Source organism: Macaca fascicularis, chromosome 9, assembly GCF_037993035.2.
Source record: "Macaca fascicularis isolate 582-1 chromosome 9, T2T-MFA8v1.1".
Taxonomy (NCBI): Eukaryota; Metazoa; Chordata; class Mammalia; order Primates; family Cercopithecidae; genus Macaca; species Macaca fascicularis.
In genome coordinates, this window is record NC_088383.1 from 50,921,875 (window position 1) to 50,944,576 (window position 22,702).

A 22,702-nucleotide genomic window follows, 5' to 3' on the forward strand; every position below is an offset into this window, starting at 1 on the left:
GTGAAAAAGTTCCAACACTTGTCCCATTGGTACCCTGACACTTCTGAGCTCCCCTTCTGACTCACCCTGGGGATTGCTTTAAGAGTACTCGGGTGTTCTCCAGCTTAAATCCATGTTCTCCAACCGTCGCTCCGGTGACCCTTCATCCTGGTTTCAAGCCCCCACGATGGACGCCACTTGCCGAGACCAGCTCAGTTGGGGAGACCCTAACCCAGTGGCTTACAGGAATTAAAGACATGCAGACAAAAATACACAGGTGTGAAGTGGGAAATCAGGGGTCTCACAGCCTTCAGAGCTGGAGCCCTGAACAGAGATTTACCCATATATTTATTAACAGCAAGCCAGTCATTAGCATTATTTCTATAGATATTAAATTAACTAAAAGTATCCCTTATGGGTTAGTTAACTGCAGCAGGAGCATGTCCTTAAGGCACAGATCGCTCATGCTATTGTTTGTGGCTTAAGGATGCCTTTAAGTGGTTTTCCGCCCTAGGTGGGTCAGGTGTTCCTTGCCCTCATTCTGGCAAACCCAAAACCTTCCAGTATGGGCGTTATGGCCATGGCCATCATGAACATGTCACAGTGCTGCAGAATGTTGTTGATGGCCAGTTTTGGGGCCAGTTTATGGCCAGACTTTTGGGGTGGAGCGCCTGTTCTCCACACCCATCATATACCAGTAGTGCACTTCGAGAAATGCACCACCTGAATGAGCTGTGTAATAGTAGCAAATAACATCTTTAGTTGGAATATTACTGGTTTCACTTAAAACCAAGTATCACACACAAAATACACCCTTTGTTTTCTATTTTTCATTTCTAACACTCGTATATTAGTATTAAAGAGAGAAATACAATTTGAGTGCTTGTCATCATTGAAGAAAGTGGTTGGCATAATTGAAAAGATGAAAAGAGCAGACATTCTGAGGGTCCTCAATCGATCTGAATGATTTTTAAAGGATCCCAGGGCTTGAATGTCTCAAACTAGTCCAAAAAAGCCAACGGCAAGACCCATACAATTGTAAATCTCTCTAGGTACATCTCCTATTCCATGAACAAGGGAGGATATGAACATATTAGCCTTGCCCAGTTTCTTAGCTTACATTTATTTAGGGGTCAATCCAATACCATTATACAAATTATTTGGAAATTGGAATATTTGAGCAAAAATGTTTACTTTTTGCTCTTGAAAATATGAAAAGATATGGACATAGAGTGCACCTTTATTAGAGAATACTGAAAGTCCCTTCAAGTTCAAGTTTTGAAATCCCCAGTTGACTGTTTGGCAGAATAGCTCATTGTCAGGTAGAACTCTTTTCTAGGGCTCAAACTACATGGCCTAGATACAATGCACAGATAAATGGGCCAACCCCACCTTTCTAGCACATTGGTTATTAGCAAAAAGCTTCAGCCTGTGCTCCAGTTATGGCTATAGTTGGCTTCACAGGTGTGTGAAGATTTCTACTAGATGGAGGAGGAGCCCTGTCAACAGGGTGATGACAGGGCTGCTGCATGTTGCTCTGGAGGTTTTTCACTGCACAGTGAACTGCCTGATCACAGCAGCCCTATACAAAACTGGATAACACAGTTCTTAATGGTTTCTTACTCATTGAGCATTTCCTGATTGAGTGGCTGTGAGGCAACTTTTTACAAGACAAAGATATTAGCTCAGAGGATCAAGTAGAACAAATGTATCATTGCTAAACACCAGGGGTTTGGCCTAGGTGTGGTTGCTCACCACACAGAAAGCCAGTCACTAAGACGAGTATTGCCAGGGAAGAAGGGCTTTATTGTGGATGCTGTCAGTCTAACCATCAAATTCGTCTCTCTCTCAACTAAAGTTAGGAGTTTATATAGACAGGAATTAAGGGGAGCAAGGAATATGATCAACAGGCAGTAGGTGGTTAGACGAGAGATCTAGTATCTCATTGTAACCACCTGTGGGAAAACAGGACTGAGAGAGAAGGAAGAGGAGTTAGTCAACTGGCAACAGGTCTCATTGTCCAGTTGTGGTAATCTGTAAAGTTTCAGTTCCATGAAACTATGTGGGAGTCCTAATGATCAGTTTATTGAGAAAGCAACTCAGATGACAAACGTTAAATTTCTCAATTTAAGACTGGGAGGTCAATCCTATACTTTGGATATTTTTGCTTGCCTAAATCTGATGTTGAATTGTAATTCCCAGTGCTGGAAGTAGGTCCTAGTGGGAGGTGATCATGGGGATGGAACCCTCATATGGCTTAGTGCTGTCTTTCTGATACCAAATTCTCCCAAGATCTGGTCATCTAAAAGAACGTGGCACTTCCCCCAACTCCCTATCTCTTGCTCCTGCTTTGCCTTCTGCTATGACTGAAAGCTGAGGCTTCACCAGAAGCCGAGCAGATGCCAGCACCATGCTTCCTGTAAAGCCTGCAGAACCTGAGTCAATTAAACCCCTTTCCTTTATAACTTATTTTCTTTATATTACCCAGTCTCAGGTATTTCTTTATAGCAATGCAAGAATGGTTTGACAGTCAATTTCTATGTTTATTCCCCCAAAAAAAGCCCCCATAAACATCAAACGTATAGGAAAATTGAGCTGGTTTAAATATCAGAAATTTGGCCCATATTAAGAATAGTGGAATTATTGTATTGTGCGCTTACTGAGTGGTGTTGTAAATTGACAACTACACATTTTATTCTGTTCCATGGAAAATTATGACCCCTTGAGACTTTATGTTTACAATTATTACTACTGTTCATTTTACCATCTCCTCAACCTCCATGCAGCAGGGGCATGTTGAAAATCACACACTCCAAAAATTAAATACAGGACATTTCAAAAATTAACATTGGTATTGAACACACTCCCCCAAATCAGTCTTACTTGCCATTCGTATTTTTTCTGTAGTGAACTTTCCATACCAATCTTTCACCAATTTTCTCTTCTATTCTTATCCAAAGCAGTCTTACAAGTAATTTTTTTCAGCCCATAACTCGCCTTTCCATTTCCTTAACTGTGTGCTTTGAAGAACACAAGCTTTTTAATTTAAAAAGATCTAACTAATCAAAGTTTAAAGTGCATAAATCTTTCGTATTATTTTATTTTATTTTATATATTTATTCTTAATTTATTATTATTATACTTTAAGTTGTAGGGTACATGTGCATAACGTGCAGGTTTGTTACATATGTATACTTGTGCCATGTTGGTGTGCTGCACCCATCAACTCGTCAGCACCCATCAACTCGTCATTTACATCAGGTATAACTCCCAATGCAATCCCTCCCTCCTCTCCCCTCCCCATGATAGGCCGCGGTGTGTGATGTTCCTCTTCCTGAGTCCAAGTGATCTCATTGTTCAGTTCCCACCTATGAGTGAGAACATGCGGTGTTTGGTTTACTGTTTTTGTGATAGTTTGCTAAGAATGATGGTTTCCAGCTTCATCCATGTCCCTACAAAGGACACAAACTCATCCTTTTTTATGGCTGCATAGTATTCCATGATGTATATGTGCCACATTTTCTTAATCCAATCTGTCACTGATGGACATTTGGGTTGATTCCAAGTCTTTGCTATTGTGAATAGTGCTGCAATAAACATACGTGTGCATGTGTCTTTATAGCAGCATAATTTATAATCCTTTGGGTATATACCCAGTAATGGGATGGCTGGGTCATATGGTACTTCTAGTTCTAGATCCTTGAGGAATCGCCATACTGTTTTCCATAATGGTTGAACTAGTTTACAATCCCACCAACAGTGTAAAAGTGTTCCTATTTCTCCACATCCTCTCTAGCACCTGTTGTTTCCTGACTTTCTAATGATCGCCATTCTACCTGGTGTGAGATGGTATCCCATTGTGGTTTTGATTTGCATTTCTCTGATGGCCAGTGATGAAGAGCATTTTTTCATGTGTCTGTTGGCTGTATGAATGTCTTCTTTTGAGAAATGTCTGTTCATATCCTTTGCCCACTTTTTGATGGGGTTGTTTGTTTTTTTCTTGTAAATTTGTTTGAGTTCTTTGTAGGTTCTGGATATTAGCCCTTTGTCAGATGAGTAGATTGCAAAAATTTTCTCCCATTCTGTAGGTTGCCTGTTCACTCTGATGGTAGTTTCTTTTGCTGTGCAGAAGCTCATTAGTTTAATTAGATCCCATTTGTCAATTTTGGCTTTTGCTGCCATTGCTTTTGGTGTTTTAGACATGAAGTCTTTGCCAATGCCTATGTCCTGAATGGTACTGCCTAGGTTTTCCTCTAGGATTTTTATGGTATTAGGTCTAACATTTAAGTCCCTAATCCATCTTGAATTAATTTTCATGTAAGGAGTAAGGAAAGGATCCAGTTTCAGCTTTCTACTTATGGCTAGCCGATTTTCCCAGCACCATTTATTAAATAGGGAATCCTTTCCCCATTTCTTGTTTTTCTGAGATTTGTCAAAGATCAGATGGCTGTAGATGTGTGATATTATTTCTGAGGACTCTGTTCTGTTCCATTGGTCTATATCTCTGTTTTGGTACCAGTACCATGCTGTTTTGGTTACTGTAGCCTTGTAGTATAGTTTGAAGTCAGGTAGCGTGATGCCTCCAGCTTTGTTCTTTTGCCTTAGGATTGTCTTGGCAATGCGGGCTCTTTTTTGGTTCCATAGGAACTTTAAAGCAGTTTTTTCCAATTCTGTGAAGAAACTCATTGGTAGCTTGATGGGGATGGCATTGAATCTATAAATTACCTTGGGCAGTATGGCCATTTTCACGATATTGATTCTTCCTATCCATGAGCATGGTATGTTCTTCCATTTGTTTGTGTCCTCTTTTATTTCACTAAGCAGTGGTTTGTAGTTCTCCTTGAAGAGGTCCTTTACATCCCTTGTAAGTTGGATTCCTAGGTATTTCATTCTCTTTGAAGCAATTGTGAATGGAAGTTCATTCATGTTTTGGCTCTCTGTTTGTCTGTTACTGGTGTATAAGAATGCTTGTGATGTTTGCACATTCATTTTGTATCCTGAGACTTTGCTGAAGTTGCTTATCAGCTTAGGGAGATTTTGGGCTGAGACAATGAGGTTTTCTAAATATACAATCATGTCATCTGCAAAGAGAGACAATTTGACTTCTTCTTTTCCTAACTGAATACCCTTGATTTCTTTCTCTTGCCTAATTGCCCTAGCCAGAACTTCCAACACTATGTTGAACAGGAGTGGTGAGAGAGGGCATCCCTGTCTTGTGCCAGTTTTCAAAGGGAATTTTTCCAGTTTGTGCCCATTCAGTATGATATTGGCTGTGGGTTTGTCATAAATAGCTCTTATTATTTTGAGGTACGTTCCATCAATACCGAATTTATTGAGCGTTTTTAGCATGAAGGGCTGTTGAATTTTGTCAAAAGCCTTTTCTGCATCTATTGAGATAATCATGTGGTTCCTGTCTTTGGTTCTGTATATATGCTGGATTATGTTTATTGATTTGCGAATGTTGAACCAGCCTTGTATCCCAGGGATGAAGCCCACTTGATCATGGTGGATAAGCTTTTTGATGTGTTGCTGAATCCGGTTTGCCAGTATTTTATTGAGGATTTTTGCATCAATGTTCATCAGGGATATTGGTCTAAAATTCTTTTTTGTTGTGTCTCTGCCAGGCTTTGGTATCAGGATGATGTTGGCCTCATAAAATGAGTTAGGGAGGATTCCCTCTTTTTCTATTGATTGGAATAGTTTCAGAAGGAATGGTACGAACTCCTCCTTGTACCTCTGGTAGAATTCAGCTGTGAATCCATCTGGTCCTGGACTTTTTTTGGTTGGTAGGCTGTTAATTATTGCCTCAATTTAAGAGCCTGCTACTTCAGGAATTCAGCTTCTTCCTGGTTTAGTCTTGGGAGAGTGTAAGTGTCCAGGAAGTTATCCATTTCTTCTAGATTTCCTAGTTTATTTGCATAGAGGTGTTTATAGTGTTCTCTGATGGTAGTTTGTATTTCTGTGAGGTCGGTGGTGATATCCCCTTTATCATTTTTTATTGCGTCTATTTGATTCTTCTCTCTTTTCTTCTTTATTAGTCTTGCTAGCAGTCTTTCAATTTTGTTGATCTTTTCAAAAAACCAACTCCTGGATTCATTGATTTTTTGGAGGGTTTTTTGTGTCTCTATCTCCTTCAGTTCTGCTCTGATCTTAGTTATTTCTTGCCTTCTGCTAGCTTTTGAATGTGTTTGCTCTTGCTTCTCTAGTTCTTTTAATTGTGATGTTAGAGTGTCAATTTTTGATCTTTCCTGCTTTCTCTTGTGGGCATTTAGTGCTCTAAATTTCCCTCTACACACTGCTTTAAATGTGTCCCAGAGATTCTGGTATGTTGTATCTTTGTTCTCGTTGGTTTCAAAGAACATCTTTATTTCTGCCTTCATTTCGTTATGTACCCAGTAGTCATTCAGGAGTAGGTTATTCAGTTTCCATGTAGTTGAGCGGTTTTGATTGAGTTTCTTAGTCCTGAGTTCTAGTTTGATTGCACTGTAGTCTGAGAGACAGTTTGTTATAATTTCTGTTCTTGTACATTTGCTGGAGTGCTTTATTTCCAATTATGTGGTCAATTTTGGAATAAGTGTGATGTGGTGCTGAGTAGAATGTATATTCTGTTGATTTGGGGTGGAGAGTTCTGTAGATGTCTATTAGGTCTGCTTGCTGCAGAGATGAGTTCAATTCCTGGATATCCTTGTTAACTTTCTGTCTCGTTGATCTGTCTAATGTTGACAGTGGGGTGTTGAAATCTCCCATTATTATTATATGGGAGTCTAAGTCTCTTTGTAAGTCTCTAAGGACTTGCTTTATGAATCTGGGTGCTCGTGTATTGGGTGCATATATATTTAGGATACTTAGCTCTTCCTGTTGAATTGATCCCTTTACCATTATGTAATGGCCTTCTTTGTCTCTTTTGATCTTTGATGGTTTAAAATCTGTTTTATCAGAGACTAGTATTGCAACCCCTGCTTTTTTTTGTTCTCCATTTGCTTGGTACATCTTCCTCCATCCCTTTATTTTGAGCCTATGTATGTCTCTGCGTGTGAGATGGGTCTCCTGAATACAGCAGACTGATGGGTCTTGACTCTTTATCCAGTTTGCCAGTCTGTGTCTTTTAATTGGAGCATTTAGTCCATTTACATTTAAGGTTAAGATTGTTATGTGTGAACTTGATCCTGCCATTATGATATTAACTGGTTATTTCGCTCGTTAGTTGATGTAGTTTCTTCCTAGCCTCGATGGTCTTTACATTTTGGCATGTTTTTGCAATGGCTGGTTCCGGTTGTTCCTTTCCATGTTTAGTGCTTCCTTCAGGGTCTCTTGTAAGGCAGGCCTGGTGGTGACAAAATCTCTAAGCATTTGCTTATCTGTAAAGGATTTTATTTCTCCTTCACTTATGAAACTTAGTTTGGATGGATATGAAATTCTGGGTTGAAAATTCTTTTCTTTAAGAATGTTGAATATTGGCCCCCACTCTCTTCTGGCTTGTAGAGTTTCTGCCGAGAGATCTGCTGTTAGTCTGATGGGCTTCCCTTTGTGGGTAACCCGACCTTTCTCTCTGGCTGCCCTTAAGATTTTTTCCTTCATTTCAACTTTGGTGAATCTGGCAATTATGTGTCTTGGAGTTGCTCTTCTCGAGGAGTATCTTTGTGGCATTCTCTGTATTTCCTGGATTTGAATGTTGGCCTGCCCTACTAGGTTGGGGAAGTTCTCCTGGATGATATCCTGAAGAGTGTTTTCCAACTTGGTTCCATTTTCCCCCTCACTTTCAGGCACCCCAATCAGACGTAGATTTGGTCTTTTTACATAATCCCATACTTCTTGCAGGCTTTGTTCATTTCTTTTTCTTCTTTTTTCTTTTGGTTTCTCTTCTTGCTTAATTTCATTCATTTGATCCTCAATCGCTGATACTCTTTCTTCCAGTTGATCGAGTTGGTTACTGAAGCTTGTGCATTTGTCACGTATTTCTCGTGTCATGGTTTTCATCTCTTTCATTTCGTTTATGACCTTCTCTGCATTAATTACTCTAGCCATCAATTCTTCTACTTTTTTTTCAAGATTTTTAGTTTCTTTGTGCTGGGTACGTAATTCCTCCTTTAGCTCTGAGAAATTTGATGGACTGAAGCCTTCTTCTCTCATCTCATCAAAGTCATTCTCCATCCAGCTTTGATCCGTTGCTGGCGATGAGCTGCACTCCTTTGCCGGGGGAGATGTGCTCTTATTTTTTGAATTTCCAGCTTTTCTGCCCTGCTTTTTCCCCATCTTTGTGGTTTTATCTGCCTCTGGTCTTTGATGATGGTGATGTACTGATGGGGTTTTGGTGTAGGTGTCCTTCCTGTTTGATAATTTTCCTTCTAGCAGTCAGGACCCTCAGCTGTAGGTCTGTTGGAGATTGCTTGAGGTCCACTCCAGACCCTGTTTGCCTGGGTATCAGCAGCAGAGGCTGCAGAAGATAGAATATTTCTGAACAGCGAGTGTACCTGTCTGATTCTTGCTTTGGAAGCTTCCTCTCAGGGGTGTACTCCACCCTGTGAGGTGTGGCGTGTCAGACTGCCCCTAGTGGGGGATGTCTCCCAGTTAGGCTACTCGGGGTTCAGGGACCCACTTGAGCAGGCAGTCTGTCCCTTCTCAGATCTCAACCTCCGTGTTGGGAGATCCACTGCTCTCTTCAAAGCTGTCAGACAGAGTCGTTTGCGTCTGCAAGTTTTGTGCTGCTTTTGTTATTGTTTACTGTGCCCTGTCCCCAGAGGTGGAGTCTACAGAGACAGGCAGGTTTCCTTGAGCTGCTGTGAGCTCCACCCACTTCGAGCTTCCCAGCAGCTTTGTTTACCTACTTAAGCCTCAGCAATGGCGGGCGCCCCTCCCCCCGCCTCACTGCTGCCTTGCAGTTAGATCTCAGACTGCTATGCTAGCAATGTAGGAGGCTCCGTGGGCGTGGGACCCTCCCGGCCAGGTGTGGGATATGATCTCCTGGTGTGCCTGTTTGCTTAAAGCACAGTATTGGGGTGGGAGTTACCCGATTTTCCAGGTGTTGTGTGTCTCAGTTCCCCTGGCTAGGAAAAGGGATTCCCTTCCCCCTTGCGCTTCCCAGGTGAGTCGATGCCTCGCCCTGCTTCAGCTCTCGCTGGTCGGGCTGCAGCAGCTGACCAGCACCTATCGTCCGGCACTCCCCAGTGAGATGAACCCAGTACCTCAGTTGAAAATGCAGAAATCACCGGTCTTCTGTGTGGCTCGCGCTGGGAGTTGGAGACTGGAGCTGTTCCCATTCAGCCATCTTGCTCCGCCCTATTTAATTTTTTTGAGACAGAGTCTCGCTCTGTTGCCCAGGCTGGAGTGCAGTGCCCGGATCTCAGCTCACTGCAAGCTCCGCCTCCCAGGTTTACGCCATTCTCCTGCCTCAGCTTCCCGAGTAGCTGGGACTACAGGCGCCTGCCACCACGCCCGGCTAGTTTTTTGTATTTTTTTAGTAAAGACGGGGTTTCACAGTGTTTCCCAGGATGGCCTCTATCTCCTGACCTCATGATCTGCCCGTCTCGGCCTCCCAAAGTGCTGGGATTACAGGCTTGAGCCACCGCGCCTGGCCATATTATTTTAAATTAAGTGCATTAAATTTATTTTTGTATGTTCCATATTTATTTTCTATATTCCATTGTGTATATGCACCATATTTTATTTATCCATTCATCTGCTGATAGATACTTAGGTTGCTTCCAAATCTTGGCTGTTGTGAGTAGTGCTGCAGTAAACATGGTACAGATATATCTTCAATATGCTGATTTCCTTTCTTTGGGGTATATATCTATCAGTGGAATTGCTGGATTGTATGGTAGCTCTATTTTTAGTTTTTGAGGTACCTACAAACTGTTCTCCATAGTGGTTGTACTACTATACATTTCCACAGTGCACAAGGGTTCCCTTTTCTCCACATCTTCTTCAGCATTTGTTACTACCTGTCTTTTGGACAGAAGACATTTGAACTGGGGTGAGATGATATCTCATTGTAGTTTTGATTTGCATTTCTCTAATGGATCAATGATGTTGAGTACATTTTCATATGCCTGTTTGCCATTTGAATGTCTTCTTTTGAGAAACGTCTATTCAGATTTTTGCCCAGTTTTCAATCAGATTAGATTTTTTTTCTATAGAATTGTTATAGCTCTTGATATAGTTATAATTACAGCTTCTGATATAGCTAGTGATATAGTTTGGATATTTGTCCCTGCCTAAATCTTATTTTGAGATGTAATCCTCAGCATTAAAGGTGGGTCTTGGTGGAAGGTATTTTGGTCAAGGGGGAGGATCCCTCATTAATTGATGCTGTCCTCGAATCCAGGCCCTTATTTCTGCCATATACATTTTGGAAAACTTTTTCCAGTGTTAAGAATAAATATTGGGAGTTTTACTGAAATATTAAATTTATAGAAACTAGTATTAATAATGAGTCTTTAAACATTGAACTTCACTTTATTTTTAAATTTTTGTGGGTACAAAGTAGGTGTAAATGTTTATAGCGTTTTGATACAGGCATGAAATGTGTATAAACACATCAGGGTAAATGGGGTATCCATGACCTCAAGCACCCCTCACAAGACCTGAGTACTCACAAGATCTGGTTAAGTGTGTGGTACCTCCCTCTCCCTCTGTCTTTGCCCCTGCTCCTAGCATGTGAGGAACGTACTCCCCTTTTGCCTTCCACCATGGTTGGAAGCTTCCTGACGCCTCCCTACAAGCTGATCAGATGTTAGCACCATGCTTCCTGTACAGTCTGCAAAACCTTGAGTCAATTAAGCCTCTTCTTTATAAATTACCCAGTCTCAAGTATTTCTTTATAGTATTTCAAGAATGGCCTAATACAGACAGATAGTTTGCAAATATTCTCTCCCATTCTATGGGTTGTCTCTTCACTTTGTTTCCTTTGCAATGCAGAAGCTTTTTAACTTGATGTGATCCCACTTGTCCACTTTTGCTTTGGTTGCCTGTTTGTCAGGTATTACACAAGAAATCTTTGCCAACTCCAATGTCCTGGAGAGATTCCCCAATGTTTTCTTTTAGCTGTTTCATAGTTTGAGGTCTTAGATTTAACTTTTTAATTGATTTTGATTTTTGTATATGGTAAGAGATGGGGGTCTAGTTTCATTCTTCTGCATATGGATATCCAGTTTTCCCTGCACCATTTATTAAAGATATTATCTTTTCCCCAACATATGTTCTTCATACCTTTGTGAAAAGTGAGTTCACCGTAGATGTATGAATTTGTTTCTGGGTTGTCTATTCTGTTCCAATGTGTTTGTTTTTATGCCAGTATCATGCTGTTTTGGATACTGTAGCTCTGTAGAATAATTTGAAGTCAGGTAATATGATTCCTCCATTTTGATTTTTTTGTTTGTTTGTTTTTGCTCGGAATAGATCTGATTATTGTAGGTCTTTTGTGGTTCCCATATCATTTTAGGATTGTGTTTTCTATTTCTTTGAAGAATATTAAAGTTTTCTGGATGTTCCACAGTTTATCCATTAACTTGCTGAATGACATATTTTTTCTTTTTTCCTGAGACAGGGTCTCACTTTGTCTTCCAGACTGGAGTGCAGTGGCATGATCAGAGCTCATTGTAGCCTCAATCTCCCAGGCTCAAGTGATCCTCCCACCTCTCTGCCTCCTGAGTATCTCGGACTACAGTTGCATGCCACCATGCATGGCTAAGTTTTGTATTTTTTTGTAGAGACAGTTTTGCCATGTTACCTAGGCTGGTCTCAAACTCCTGGGCTCAAGCAACCCACCCACCTCGACCTTCTAACATGCTAGAATTACAGGCATGAGCCACTGAACCCAGCCAGAGTATTTTGGTACATGAGATGATTCAGGCTCATCTTGTATTTATCCCAATCTCTGACTAGGAATCATCCCTGGTCCCCTTTTCTGTGGATAGTATTTACAAACTAGTAACTTGGCAGTTGGTGTGCTTACTGTTACTGAGGTGTCACTGTGTTTATGTCCTCTCAGAATGAATCACAAAATACATGTATATGTGTGCACACAACAATTTCTTTATTTGTTCCTATATATTTAAAAGATATGAGCTCTATTCAAATCCCACACTCCAGGTTTTCTAGCTTCTCTTCATTCCTATTTTTATAAACACTTTATCTAACAGAGAGAAACCTTGCTGTCATCATTCTCAACATATTTATTTGCTCAATAGTACCAATCTCTCAACAATGCTGCCCATCTCCTCCCCCTGTCCCTTCCACACCTCACCCTCAGCACTCTTGGTGCCAGCAGACAAGAGAACCACGACTCCTCTCATCCCATGAGGCATGTCTAACTCCTCCACTCTGGGGAGGGAAGGCAGAAGAGACATAAAAAGTCAAAGAGGGGAATCAAAAGAAAGAGGAATAGAAGGTCACATTGATTTTTTAAAATAATAAATCATCTTTTGATTGTCCTAATAAACATCTCTTGGTGATGATATAGTTTATGGATATGGCTAGATTTTTCTTTTTCCAATTTTAGGATTTTGCATCTAAATCTATGAGACTTTGGTCTATAGCTTTTTTTTTTTTTTTTTTTTTTGGTTTTGGTTTTGGTATCAAAGTTGCACTGGCTCAAAAACTGAATTGGAAAATTTCCATCTTTTTTCTTCTAGAAAAGTTTGTAAAAGCCTGGTATTCTTTATTTCTTAAATATTTGGAATAACTTCAGGGAAGCCATCTGTCCTAGAGTTTTCTCTCTAAGCAAGTTTTCAAATATTCCACTCAAGTATTGTTTGCAGTTGTGACAAGGCACAATCAATCTCTGATATGACCTTGTTTCCAGGGCTTTTACTGATGGCATGTTCACCAAAGGACAAATCCGCTGAAACTTCCTAAGTTCTAATAATTTCTCCTCCGTATTGCAACATGCAAGGCAACAAAAATTCTACTTGTTTTCTTCTCAAATTAGTTTTTCAGCCTCCTGCCCTATGCAGCATGAGACATCTGGAAAATTATTGAGAAATTATATGTGTTTGAAGCCCCTAGTGTATCCATTTTTTCATTGCAGTCGTTTGTTCTCCTGGTTTCTGGTCCCCCCATGCCTTCCCCTGACCCCCAGGGTATGGCCCTCTTCCTGAACCAAGTTCAGTATTCAGGTTCTTCCCTATAGCCAGAAGTGGAAAGGGTGCCCTGAGCAAACAGCTGCATTATGTGCATGTGCTTTCTGGGATTTACCACTCTCTAGAATTTTGCCCCTTTAGTTCTCTTTGCTTCTATAGCACTAAGTTGCATTTAAATATTTTCTGTAATTTCACAGTTGTCCTCAATTGGTCCATTCTGCTGCCAACTACTATACCTTACCCAATAGGGAAACCTATTTTTGCTTTTTTTTTTTTTTTGAAACAGTCTCTGTCACTCAGGCTGGAGTGCAGTGGCATGATCTCATCTCACTGAAACCTCCACCTCCCAGGTTTAAGTGATCCTCCCACCTCAGCCTCTGTAGTAGCTGGGATTACAGGTGTGCACCACCATGCCTGGCTAATTTTTGTATTTTTAGTAGAGACAGGGTTTCATCATGTTGGCCAGGCTGGTCTGGAACTCCTGACCTCAGGCCTTGCCCACCTCAGTCTCCCAAAGTACTAGGATTACAGGTGCGAGCCACCATGCCCAGCCTATTTGTGCTTTTTCAAAATCCCATATTTAAGTTATATCTACATATACATTTTAAAGTTATATCACCTATGAAAGATGTGTTTCAGTATGGAGAAAAATAAGAGTTGGGTACAATAAGTCACTCACAGCAGAATGTCCTGGCTTACGTGTTAGACATCTGCTAGGGCAGAAACCACCAGAAATCTGGACCCACTGTCTTCTACTAATCCTCATAAGTTGCATGCAAGGCAAGTTGACTTGCCCCTTTGATCCACCATTCTGAGATGGGTCGCCCAAAATTAGTCTGTCCCAGGATTACTCAAAAATTCTGCTGGTGGGCTCCTGCCCTATGGCCCCAGATTAAGGGTTTTTCTCTTTCTTCCTGGACATACAAGAGCACTCTTGTGGTTGCCTTTGCTAAAAAATCTTCCCTTATTTTACATATGGCTAAGCAATAAACTTTTGAATTACTTATAGCCATTGGCTCCAGAGTGGCATCTTTTCAAGTCTCTTAGAAAATAGTGTTGACAACGAACTAAACCAGATATTAACAAAATAAAATGCTATTTCTCAATAAAAACCTTTTTTCACGTGGTAGTTCATGCCTGTAATCCCAGCACTTTGGGAGGCCAAAGTGGGCGGATCATGAGGTCAGGAGATTGAGATCACAGTGAAACCCTGTCTCTATTAAAAACACAAAAAATTAGCCAGGCGTGGTGGTGGGCACCTGTAGTCCCAGCTACTTGGGAGGCTGAAGCAGGAGAATGGCTTGAACCCGGGAGGCGGAGCTTGCAGCAAGCCGAGATTGCGCCACTGCACTCCAGCCTGGGTGACACAGCAAGACTCCATCTCAAAATTAAAAAGAAAGAAAGAAAGAAAGAAAGAAAGAAAGAAAAAACCTTTTTTCCACATTTTCTTAAATTGCTAGATATCCTGCAAATCAACACCTCTGGTCTATATTAAATTTAGATTTTAACTTAAAACGTCCACACATTGGATACAATTAAAAATACTTTCTCTACTATGGGATGTTCACTGAGAAGGTACTTCTTATTACATATGCTCTATAAAATATAACCTCATAGTAAATTCTTTCCTATAGTTTCCTATAGTTTGTGCATTTTCTCTGGCCTCTTGACTTCAGACAGAATGATTTTCCACATTCATTATATTCATAGGGTTTCTGTCTTATATGCGTTCTGTGGTGAACAATTAGGGCTGACTTCTGACGAAAGGCTTTCCCACATTCATTACACCCAAAAGGTTTCTCTCCTGTGTGTCTTTTCAGATGTTCTGTGAAACTGGAGTAGCAGAAAAATGTGTCCCTTCTCAACCTAGGGATGCTGAGCCACATTTAACCCTGTATGAACTCTCTGATGTTTACTGAGGTGTGACATTGAGCAAAATGTTTCCTATATTCAATCACCAATAATTTTTTTCCACTTTCAGTTTTATAATATAATGTATGGTCCAAATTCCAGAATAATGTTTTCCTGCATTCCATTATCTTCACATTGTTTTTTCCCTCTTTAAGTTTTCTTCTATACTGTAAGAATTGACTTCACGGCAAGGGTGTTCTCATTATCATTATATTAACAGATTTCTCTCACTCTTTATGTTCTCTGTTCTACAAAGTTCTGACTTCACCCAGAGTAATTTCCCTCACTTACTACAACTCTAGGGTTTCACCCCAAGCGTGTTCTCTGACGTACAGTTAGTTTTGACTTAATATGGAATGATTTTCCACAAACATTACATTCATAGGGTTTCTCCCCTGTGTGTGTGCTATGATGTGCAATGAGTTTTGACTTCACACAGAATGATTTTCCACATTCATTACCTTCGTAGGGTTTCTGTCTTATATGAGTTCTCTGGGGAACAATTAGGGTCGACTTCTGATAGAATGTTTTCCCACATTCATTACATCTGAAAGGTTTCTCCCCTGTATGTCTTCTCAGATGTTCTGTGAAACTTCAGTAGTAGCAGAAAAATTCTCCACACTGAATACATTTATAAGGTTTCTCACCTGTGTGAGTTCTTAGATGTTTAGTAAGGGTTGACTTCTCAGAGAATGACTTCCCATATTCATTACATTCATAAGGTTTTTCTCCTGTGTGAATTCTTTGATGTTCAATGAGGTCTGATTTCTGAGAAAGGCTTTCCCACATGCATAGCATTCATAGGGCTTCTCCCCTGTGTTTTCTGATGCACTGTAAGGACTGACTTAAATGAGAAGGTTTTCCCACATTCATGACATTCATATGGTTTCTCCTCTGTGTGTGTTCTCTGATGTTGAGTAAGGGCTGACTTTTCACTGAAGGATTTCCCACATTCTAGACATCTGTAAGATCTCTCCCCTGTGTGAGTTCTTTGATGCTTAATGAGGTCTGAATTCTTACAGAAGGTCTTCTCACATTCATGACATTCATAGGGTTTTCCCCGTGTGTGTTTTCTGATGTCTCGTGTGAGCTGACTTCTGGGTGAAGGTGTTTCCATATTCATGACATTCATAAGGCTTTTCTCCTGTATATGTTCTATGTTGTAAAAGAAGGACTAATTTTTCACTGAAAAAGTTTCCACATTCATTATATTTAATAATATTGTAAATTGAGTGGGTTCTCTGAATTGGAGTGGGATTTAACCTCTGGCTGAATGGGTAAACACTCTGATGTTCAAGGAGATTGATTCCTCAAAGATATTTTCTCCACATTCTTTGCATTCATAGTGGTTCTCTTTTGGATGTGTTTGCTGATGAGTAATGAAAAATGACATACCACAGGTTTTCCCATGTTCCGTATATTTGCAGGTTTTCTGTCCTGTGTAAGCTCTCTAATATACAAGGAAGAGTGAATTCTCAGTGAAAGCTTTCCCATATTTATTATATTCAAAAGGTTGCTCCCAATTTTTAATTTTCTGATGCCAAATGAGGCATTCAGCCAGAAGCCGTTCCCATTTTTATTATATTCATAAGATTCCTCTTCAAAATGAATTATTTCATGCTTTCATCACAGAAACATTTTCCACCTTTGTTAAACTCATTGAATTTCATTCTTGAATAGTTTCTACTAGTATTAATTAATTCTGAAATATAGAGTGACAAGAAAGATTAGTTGACAAGGATATGTAAGATAAATAAAGTTAGCATTATGTTTGAAGGCTTAGTTCAGGCCATTATCTCCTCACACCTACATTATGACAACAATGTGCACACTTCCAGTCTTATACCTTTTTTCAACTCAACACAGCAGCAACAAATCAAATTTCTAAAATTTCTAATTCATAGATAGTCCTATAATCCAGACTCCAATTCTGTGTGTTGTTGTTGTTGCTGCTGTTGATGTTGTTGTTGTTTTGGAGACAGAGTCTTGCTCTGTCATCCAGGCTGGAGTGTAGTGACATGATCTTGGCTCATTGCAACCTCTACTCCCTGGTTTCAAGTGATTCTCATGCCTCAACCTCCCAAGCAGTTGGGACTACAGGCATGCACCACCATGTTCAGCTAGTTTTTATGTTTTTAGTAGAGACAGGATTTTGCCATGTTAGCCAGGCTGGTCTCGAACTCCTGGCCTCAAGCAATTCACCCACATTGAACTTCCAAAGTGCTAGGATTACAGACATGAGCCACTGCACCTGGATTAATTGTTTTTCTAGCTCTGATTCACTAGGAATAAAAGTATGCAACAATAAGAGTGAAATCAATGAGTGAACAAGCCACCCTTGCCAGAGGATCAGGCTTATGATTCTATTCCGGCTGTGGGATTTGCCCTTTATTCCATCAACTGTACTACACTATATTGAGTCCAAGGTCCCAAGAACAAACACTTTAACCAAGCCATTCTTTTACAAGTCTAGAATGAGTATATTTCACTCTAGGTAAGTTTCGCTGTTTGTCCCTCATAAATTGCTCATTCCCATCATAATCTTATACTGATTGCTTTTTCATTGTCAGCTTACAGTCTAACAGTGTTTTTAAAAAGTTGCCCTCCCAAATTTTCCCACCACTTCCAGGTTCATTTACTAAAAAAGATGAAAGGACTGTTTGTATAATTCATTCAAGCACAAACATCAGCTGGATTGCTATTAAAATATTCTTTGTTAAACACTGAATTTTAAAATATTCCATGCAGTTCTGTTTTCGTTCACCAACTATGTCCCTGGCAGCCATTACTTTATCTATGATTTTCTCTCAGTGCCCTACATAGATATTTAATCATTGGTACTTAAAAAATAATGTTTATCAGTATTACCTAGAGAGCTTTTCCAAACACAAATTTTTTCAGGCTTCACGCTGAAATCGTTACTGTTTGAACATTTAATTTTAATTTTAATTGCTTTTTATATTTTAGTGACAGAATCGCTCTGTCACCCAGGCTGCAGTGCAATGGCACAAACACAGCTCACTGCAGCCTCTTCCCAGGCTAAAGCAAGACTCTCACCTCAGTTCCCCAGTAGCTGAGATCACAAAAATTAGCCAGGCATGGGATCGCAGGTGTGTGCCACCATGCCTGGCTAATTTTTTAATTTTTCATAGAGATGGGGTCTCCCTGTGTTGCCCAAGCTAGTCTCAAATTCCTGGGCTCAAGCGATCCTCCCATCTCAGCCTCCCAAAGTGCTGGGATTACAGGCATGAATCACAGGGCCCAGGCTATTTTAAAATAATTCTGTAAAAAATGGTGAATATGGTAGAATGCTAATGAAAGAGCAACTCAAAAAAGCATGTATAGAAAAATATATTTAATATTTTGTAGAAGGAGGGATGGTCTTTACTAGGAAGAGTACACTAGGTAGCTTTCTGGGGGTATTGAAAAATCACTCTATATATTCATCTCAATGATGGGTATATGAGTGTTATATATATATATTTTTATATATATATAAAATTTATTAAGCTGTGACAACTATATAATTTATACTACAATTAAAAAAACAAGAAGTGTGTAGGGAAGTGATACTGGGAGATGCTGGGTGATTCAGAGCCACTGGATATTTGGGTCATGTCAACATGCTACTTCCAAAGGTCTGGAGCCTCTAAAATATGATTTCTGGAGAACATTTCAATGGTCTTGTTATCTGAACTTACCCTTTGGAATATACCTACATCCATCTGGCACTTACTAACTCACCCAGATGACTCTGTAATGGAAATTTCTCCTCTAATATCCATGGCTCCTCGCCTTTCTCCAACTTGAGGATCACTTCTGGTTTAGGAATGCAATACCCTGTGAATGAGAATTATATTACTTGGGACAAACTGGGTGGGCTTCCCTGAAGGAGGAAGACGGTATACACCAAACAGTGTACACACACACACACACACACACACACACATACACACACACACACACACACACCCCATTTAATACTGTTATGGGGGCAGAGAAAAAACATTCTTTCTGGTATCCAAAAGGGATACATTGTCCTTGACCTCTGAACATCAAACCTAACTATTATTTATATTATATACAAAAGTTCCACAAGTTTCTATTGATAAGAAAGGACATACATTCTGGTCTTCTACATGGGAAACAATTCCTACCTACCTACTGAGACAAAGTGGCTGTAGTTCTCCAGCATCACATCCCTGGACAGGGTCGTCTGAGCAGGGTCCAGATGCTGCCACTCCTCTTGAGTGAAGCCCACAGTCACATCCTTAAATGACACTGATCCCTGGAAAATAACAGTTCTGCTCAGTCTGAAGTGATAAGAATCAGCTGACGTGAAAAAAGATGTTTAGGGACTAATTCTTACCATTTTTATTATTGAAAATTAAATAGAAAATGTTATAAAGGGCCTCCATGATATATGTTGCTTTATGTTACACATTGTGGATAAAAAATCAAGAGAAATATCCTGTTGGTGCATTAATTTATTACTTAATGCAAAAATATTTAGTGCCTACATGTGCCTAGAGCTTTCCTAGTTTCTGAGTATTCCAATTTGAATACAAAAGTCTTCCTTACAAAAGAGGAACATATCTTCTCATAAGGAAACATACATACAGAGACAGATCTACCACAGGATTAAAGGACTCACTACACAGATATGTGCAACACAGATGGATCATAAAAGTGTTCTGCGTAAATTCATGTGAGAGTGTGTCAACATATTAGATTTCACTGAAGTGATAAAACTTTAGTTCCTTTGTAAACATGTAAAACTCAGTAAAAGTTTAAAAACCAAAAAAAAAAAAAAAAAAAAAAAAAAGAAGATGGTCGAATAGGAACAGCTCCAGCATCCAGCTCCCAGCATGAGCGACACAGAAGACAGGTGATTTCTGCATTTTCAACTGAGGTACTGGGTTCATCTCATTGGGGCATGTTGGAGAGTTGGTGCTGGTCAGTGGGTGCAGCCCAACCAGCGAGAGCTGAAGCAGGGCAAGACATAGCCTCACCTGGGAAGCTCAAGGGGGAAGGGAATTCCTTTTCCTAGTCAAGGGAAACTGAGACACATAACACCTGGAAAATCGGGTAACTCCCACCCTAATACTGTGCTTTACCAAGGGTCTTAGCAAACAGCACAGCAGGAGACTATATCCAACGCCTGGCACAGAGGGTCCCACACGCACGGAGCCTACCTCATTGCTAGCATAGCAGTCTGAGATCTAACTGCAAGGCCGCAGAGAGGCTGGGGGAGGGGCACCTGCCATTGCTGAGGTGTAAGTAGGTAAACAAAGCCGCTGGGAAGCTCGAACTGGGTGGAACCCACCACAGCGTAAGGAGGCCTGCCTGTCTCTGTAGACTCCACCTCTGGGGACAGGGTATAGCTAAACAAAAAGCAGCAGAAACCTCTGCAGATGTAAATGTCCCTGTCTGAAAGCTTTGAAGAGAGCAGTAGTTCTCCCAGCAGGGAGGTTGAAATCTGAGAAAGGAAAGACTGCCTGATCAAGTGGGTCCCTGACCCTTGAGTAACCTAACTGAGAGACATCCCCCACAAGGTGCAGACTGACACCTCACACCTGGGTACAAGTTGTACGGCTGGGTACAACTCTGAGACAAAGCTTCCAGAGCAAGAATCAGGCAGCAACACTTGCTGTTTGGCAATATTCTATCTTCTGCCGCCTCTTGCTGGATACTCAGCCAAACAGGGTCTGGAGTGGACCTCAAGCAAAATCCAACAGACCTGCAGCTGAGGGTCCTGGCTGTTAGAAGGAAAACTAACAAACAGAAAGGACACCCACACCAAAACCTCATCAGTACATCACCATCATCAAAGACCAAAGCCAGATAAAATCACAAAGATGGGGAAAAAGCAGGGCAGAAAAGCTGTAAATTCAAAAAATTAGAGTGCATCTCCCCCTCCAAAGGAATGCAGCTCATCACCAGCAACAGAACAAAGCTGGATCGAGAATGACTTTCACGAGTTGAGAGAAGAAGGCTTGAGTCAATGAAATTTCTCAGAGCTAAAGGAGGAACAATGACCTAGCGCAAAAAATTAAAAACCTTTTAAAAAGAATAGAAGAATGGATAACTAGAATAACCAATGCAGAGAAGTCCATAAACAAAGTGATAGAGATTAAAACCATGACATGAGAACTACATAACAAATGCACAAGCTTCAGTAACCAACTCGATCAACTGGAGGAAAGATTATCAGTAATTGAAGACCAAATGAATGAAATGATGCGAGAAAAGAAGTTTAGAGAAAAAAGAGTAAAAAGAAATGAACAAAGCCTCCAAGAAATATGGGATTATGTGAAATGACCAAATCTACATCTGATTGGTGTGCCTGAAAGTGACGGGGACAATGTAACCAAGTTGGAAAACACCCTGCAGGATATTATGCAGGAGAACTTCCACAACCTAGCAATGCAGGCCAACATTCAAATTCAGGAATTACAGAGAACGCCACAAAGATACTCCTCGAGAAGAGCAACTCCAAGACACATAATTGTCAGATTCACCAAAGTTGAAATGAAGGAAAAAATGTTAAGGGCAGCTAGAGAGAAAGGTCGGGTTACACACAAAGGGAAGCCCATCAGACTACAAGCAGATCTCTTGGCAGAAACTCTACAAGCCAGAAGAGAGTGGGGGCCAATATTCAACATTCTTAAAGAAAAGAGTTTTCAACCCAGAATTTCATATCCAGCCAAACTAAGTTTCATAAGTGAAGGAGAAACAAAATCATTTAGAGACAAGCAAATGCTTAGAGATTTTGTCACCACCAGGCCTGCCCTACAAGAGATCCTGAAGGAAGCACTAAACATGGAAAGAACAACTGATAACAGCCACTGCAAACTGATAACAGCCACTGCAAAGACATGCCAAATGAAAAGACCATCACTGTTAGGAAGAAACTGCATCAACTAATGAGCAAAATAACCAGCTAATATCATAATGACAGGATCAAGTTCACACATAACAATATTAACCTTAAATGTAAATGGGCTAAATGGTCCAACTAAAAGACACAAACTGGCAAATTGGATAAAGAGTTAAGACCCATCAGTTTGCTGTATTCAGGAGACCCATTTCAATTGCAGAGACACACAGAGGCTCAAAATAAAGGGATGGAGGAAGATCTACAAAGCAAATGGGAAACAAAAAAAGGCAGGGGTTGCAATCCTAGTCTCTGCTAAAACAGACTTTAAACCATCAAAGATCAAAAGAGACAAAGAAGGCCATTACATAATGGTAAAGGGATCAATTCAACAGGAAGAGTTAACTATCCTAAATATATATGCACCCAATACAGGAGCATCCAGATTCATAAAGCAAGTCCTTAGAGACTTACAAAGAGACTTAGACTCCCATACAATAATAATGGGAGACTTTAACACCCCACTGTCAACATTAGACAGATCAATGAGACAGAAAGTTAGCAAGGATGTCCAGGAATTGAACTCAACTCTGCACCAAGCATACCTAATAGACATCTACAGAACTCTCCACCACAAATCCACAGATTATACATTCTTCTCAGCACCACATCACACTTATTCCAAAATTGACCACATAGGTGGAAGTAAAGCACTCCTCAGCAAATATAAAAGAACAGAAATTATAACAAACTGTCTCTCAGACCACAGTGCAATCAAACTAGAACTCAGGACTAAGAAACTCAATCAAAATTGCTCAACTACATGGAAACTGAACAACCTGCTCCTGAATGACTA

General features: G+C 40.3%; 2 protein-coding genes across 15 annotated transcripts in view; one reads left to right on the top strand and one right to left on the bottom strand.

Annotated features, from left to right (window-relative positions):
- Positions 1-22,702, top strand: part of LOC107130780 (uncharacterized) — a 428,352-nt gene that overhangs the window by 109,353 nt on the left and 296,297 nt on the right. The gene's annotated exons all lie outside the window — the stretch shown is intronic.
- Positions 15,094-19,320, bottom strand: LOC102130942 (uncharacterized; the record flags this gene model as incomplete). Its single annotated transcript, XM_005596007.5, is given in 9 exon segments — positions 15,094-15,739; positions 15,742-15,789; positions 15,792-16,030; positions 16,032-16,272; positions 16,275-16,520; positions 16,523-16,594; positions 16,597-16,671; positions 18,714-18,809; positions 19,131-19,320. Coding segments are annotated over 9 exon segments (1,713 nt in total), but the record flags the coding sequence as incomplete, so codon positions are not given.